A 4,774-nucleotide genomic window follows, 5' to 3' on the forward strand; every position below is an offset into this window, starting at 1 on the left:
CGTCCGCCGTCGCGTAGGAAGCTACATACTTTCTCAGCGCAATGGCATCGTGGCGGGGTCTCGGCTAGGGTCGGGAAACGACGGGAGTGGTCGGCGATGCTGTGATGTGGAGGAGAAATGGAGGGAAATAGAATGATTTTGGAGGGAAAATTGGCAATGTCCCGCCGATAGGGCTGACCCACCCACTTTTTGAGCGCCCACCGATGCCCCCGCTAACCTCCCTCCGGATTGGGTTTGGACTAGAGACGTTAGATGAATAGTAACGCACGCCGACGCAACAACTAATTTAGAGGCCGCGGGTGGACTCGATTTTTTGCATCGGCGTCCCATAGCCCATTTGGGAGGCCTTTAAAGGAGCGAGTGAAGATGCTCTTAGCACGAAATCCACGCGACACGAATCCACTAAAAAAGTAAAGCTTGTGTTGTTCCTCCAACGTCAGGGGGTGCACATGAGCACCAGTGCTTCCAGTTTTTTTTAAATGGAAAATTGTATTTATGTATTTCAAAAAATCATCAAATTTATTCCATAAATACATACGCATGTTCTAAATATTTTCGTGCGAACTTTCCGTAGAAATTGCGTTGTATTTTGAGCCAACGAAAAAAAAACAAATTTATGGATGTGTATAGGAGCAGATATTTGTCAAAAATTTATGTTTTTATATTGCAAAGTACAACATATTTTTCTACAAATTTCTACTGTACCTTCAGAATGTTTATATGTATGTGGGTATTTAATTTCATTTTTTTTGAAATTCAAGAAATATGATTCAAAAATCAGGAGCACCTGTTCCTCATGTGCCCAGACGGGCCCTAAAGTGAATATCCGTTGTTTCCTCTCCTACATAACCCATTTTCACTACCCAGACGGCCTCCATCGCCTTCCACCTCCCACTACTTCAGCCCAGTTCACACAGCTGCGCACCAAACCCTCGCTCGCCGGCGCAGATGGCAGCGCACAGCACCGGCGCTCCGGCGGTACCTCGCTTCGCAGCTCGCACAGCAAGCACTTGGTACATCCTCTCTCCGAACACACCCCCCCAGCTCCACTCACTGATAGCACGGATTTCTGACCTCTGCTCCTTCGCCCCGATCTGCAGATTCGGCACCTCTCGCCTGTACGGACGGAGACGGCGCAGGCCCCATGGAGAGGGCACTGATGAGCGACCCGATGTCCAAGCTCACCGACGACATCCTCGTGGACATCATCTCGCGGGTGCCCTACAAGTCCACCTGCTGCTGCAAGTGCGTCTCCACCCGCTGGCGCGATTTCCTCTCCCACCCCGACCACCGCAAGAAGCTGCCCCAGCCCCTCGCCGGCTTCTTCTACCAAGGCTACAACAGAGACCGCTTCCCCAAGATAGCTCGCTATTTCACCAATGCTTCAGGGGAAGGTGACCCTCTCGTCGACCCCTCACTATCATTCCTGCCTAGATACAGTAGCCTTGAGATCTTGGACTGCTGCAATGGCCTCCTCCTCTGCCGGTGCTGGAAGCCCACTGACCCCAAGACGTTGGATTATGTGGTGTGCAATCCGGCCACCGAGAAATGGGTTGTTGTGCCAGCCACGGAATGGTCCAACAAGGTGAGCGTTGCTCGCCTTGGGTTCGAACCCGCCGTCTCCTCCCACTTCCATGTGTTCGAGTTCATTGATGAGAAGGCGTGGGTTACAGATGAGTCTGAGCTTAACGAGTGGACTGGATCTCTCGAGGCAGTGGCAACCTACTCATCCAAATCTGGAGTTTGGACGCATCCAGTTGTTGTGAGCACTATTTTGTCGATACCCACGCATTCAAAAGGCGTTTTTTTCAATTCCATCATGCATTTGGCTGCATTTGATGATATGGTAGCAACCTTTGATGTTCAAGGAAATCTTCAGACGATCATTGATACTCCTGATTTGCCATATGATTCGCCTGTCAATGATGTTTTCGTATCACGGGGACAGTTATACTTTACAGGTATTACTCGTTCTGAATTTGGTCCTTCAATGTCAGTCTGGGTTCTTGAGGACTATAATATCGGAGAATGGACCTTGAAGCACACTGTCAGCCACTTTGCTCTGTTCGGAACAAACTATTCAGGGTGTAATTACAAGGTCATCTCATTCCACCCAGAGCGTGATATGATATTCGTAGTTTATGGGGAGGAGAACACACTTATGTCATATGACATGGATTGCAGGAAGCGACATATTATATGCCAACTTGGACGTGATTGCCAACTTGAAGATATTAGTGACGAAGAGAAGACTCCCTTTATTCCATATGGTCCCTTGTACACGGAGTCATTGGCAGATGGGACCTAAACATGCCTACTTGTGTAGACAACTTCGCAATTGTCTATCTTTCCGATGAAACCTGTATGAACTTGTAACAGCTGCACATGGTGCTTGAGTGCACTAATGTACCTGACTCTATGGAGCTAGCTATTGGCTGTTGCACTTAATTAGTAACTGAACTTATGTTTGTGTCCTTGTATAAGTAGCCTATGCAGTTTCATCAGCCCAGTACTTGACCATGGATATTATGATCACTTTGTTTTATCTTATTGTCATATCTTGAGTCTGGTTTCTACTTATATCTCTATTTGTGAAAATTTTATTTGAGTTGCAACTTGTTGGTTCATCTTGGCTTTTGGGCATTTGGAGAACTATAGTCATGCCATGTATGTGGATCTCCATTTGCTTTGTGATGCTTGAATTCTATTCTTTTTTTCGGAGAACTATAGTTGTGGCTTTGAAAGTTTTGTTTTCCCCTCCCAATGATGAAGTGATGTATATATATCAGGTATTGTTTTATGATTAGATATGCTGTTAAGGATATACAATTTTGATAATTCAAAGTGGATTTACTTCATTTTGTGAACTTTTTTTTTCTTTTGGAATATCAGATGTTGACATTCTTTAGCTCCCACCTGAAGTAGGATAGTTTCTATAGTGTGAGTTGGTTCTGAATACCGTAAGATAGGTGTCATAACTGTTGAACAAGCTGAAATACTATATTAAGCTATTAAACAACCTGCATTCTATTGTTACATCTTGGTCACTGGATTGTCCTATTATAATCTGAAGTGACGCATGAAAAAATATTTCGCTTCAGGTTTTGAGTAAACTGAGGCAGTGAAGTTCTTCTCATAATAATCGATTCCGATGTCCCTTAAAACATGTCTACATTGCATTGTAAATCTCTAGTTGCCTACCTGATTTTATATTTTACTAGTGCTGGTTATACTTAGCCATGCATCGAGAAATGCTTGAACACCATTTAACCTTTTTTAGCTGTTTGCTTCCGTCCCTTGTCGATTAATCTTTTCTGCTGCTGCATACTGTCAATGTGCGCTTGCAGTTGCTTTGCCTTTTTGGCCTGATGGAACGGCCAAACCTGCTGTCGCATTGCATAAAAGAAGCTGCAAGCTATTGACAGCTATTATGTACTAGTAAATTGGTCCCTCTGATTCCGTCTCAGAAGATGCATTGCTGTCTTGGATCATTGTTGTATGCAATCCTTGAAGTCACTGCTAGCTGCACTCTGGTGTTCCTGTACATCGATACTGCTACTATGATTGTAGCACTATCCCAAATTCCCAGGCTTTTAGTAGGACGTTGATCTTAGAACAGATGCCAAGCTCCCCGGTGCCATTTGAGAACTGGACTGTCAATAAGAGGAAGATTTTATATTACCATCCGTACTTTTATCGTTATTCTTCCATGCGAATATGCGATGGACTAGAACATGAGAACGTCAACAAATAATTTGAATTTCTTGTGGCTTGTATAATACTATTATACTACTACTGATTTTTGCCCGTCAACTTATATTGAGTAGGACGGCACCAGAAGATCTGGTCCAGATGGTACGCCTGATTGTCGTTGCCTATTCGACGGTACCTCGGAGGAGGGATCTTCACGAGGAGGAGAAGAAGTAGGGGCCATAGGGCGGAGTGCACACGAGACGGTGGTACGCGAGTTACCCAGCTTCGGAACACCTGCACGATGACAGGGCCTACTGCTGCTTGTCTGGAATTATCTGGGCGCTTTCGCGTTGTTACAATGAGTTGTGGTTGTGCCTCTAGGGCTCCCGGGATCCGGCTTATGTAGGCGCACGGATCTAGGGTTTACATGGAGAGTCCTAGCCGGAATACAAGTTGCCTAACTACGGTACAATGTCTTGCCGTGTACGTCAAGGATCCGCCTTCCTTCTAGGTCGTGCTGGATCCGGATACTTCATGGGCTGTCACGGATCCGGCCTCCTTCGTAGGTCGGTTGAGATCCGGCTTCCTGTTCTCGGGCTGGACTTCATCCTTCATGATCTACGAGCAATCGGGCCGCCCGATGGGCCACATGCCTCACCACCAACTATGGGCCACCCGGACTTGCCGGATCTAGGCCATGCCGTTGATATACCCATAAAGTATACCCACAACAGTAGCCCCCGAAGTTCTCCGAGATTCATCATTCCTCCGACTTCATTCAGCTCGGATCCGAAGAGAATCTTGAAGAGCTTCAAAACTTTCTCTTGTTTCCGGTATCATCTATTCGGAAATCTTCCTTTCTTCTAGATCGATAATGAAACGGAAATCCCACTATTCCCGCGCACAACTTCCTTTTTTCCCGCGCTAAATCTTCGGAGATGCGAATCTTTTAGCCGGAAATTTCGGGAGCGCACAGTTACGTTACCTCCACGTCATTTTACCATTATTTGACCTAAGACACGTGTCGATCATCCAACGGCGTGACTGTTCAGTTTCCGCCGTTAGATCCGAAACACGAATC

The 4,774-nt window shown here is 46.0% G+C and overlaps 1 protein-coding gene across 1 annotated transcript; it reads left to right on the plus strand.

Moving 5' to 3' along the window:
- The first annotated feature begins 1,144 nt into the window (after positions 1–1,144).
- LOC124662454 lies at positions 1,145–2,308 on the plus strand. The gene has a single exon (XM_047200291.1). It carries the CDS (start codon positions 1,145–1,147, stop codon positions 2,306–2,308), a length of 1,164 nt encoding a protein of 387 aa, XP_047056247.1.
- Positions 2,309–4,774: the final 2,466 nt, after the last annotated feature.

The sequence above is a fragment of the Lolium rigidum genome, chromosome 6 (assembly GCF_022539505.1).
Source record: "Lolium rigidum isolate FL_2022 chromosome 6, APGP_CSIRO_Lrig_0.1, whole genome shotgun sequence".
In the NCBI taxonomy this organism is placed as follows: domain Eukaryota; kingdom Viridiplantae; phylum Streptophyta; class Magnoliopsida; order Poales; family Poaceae; genus Lolium; species Lolium rigidum.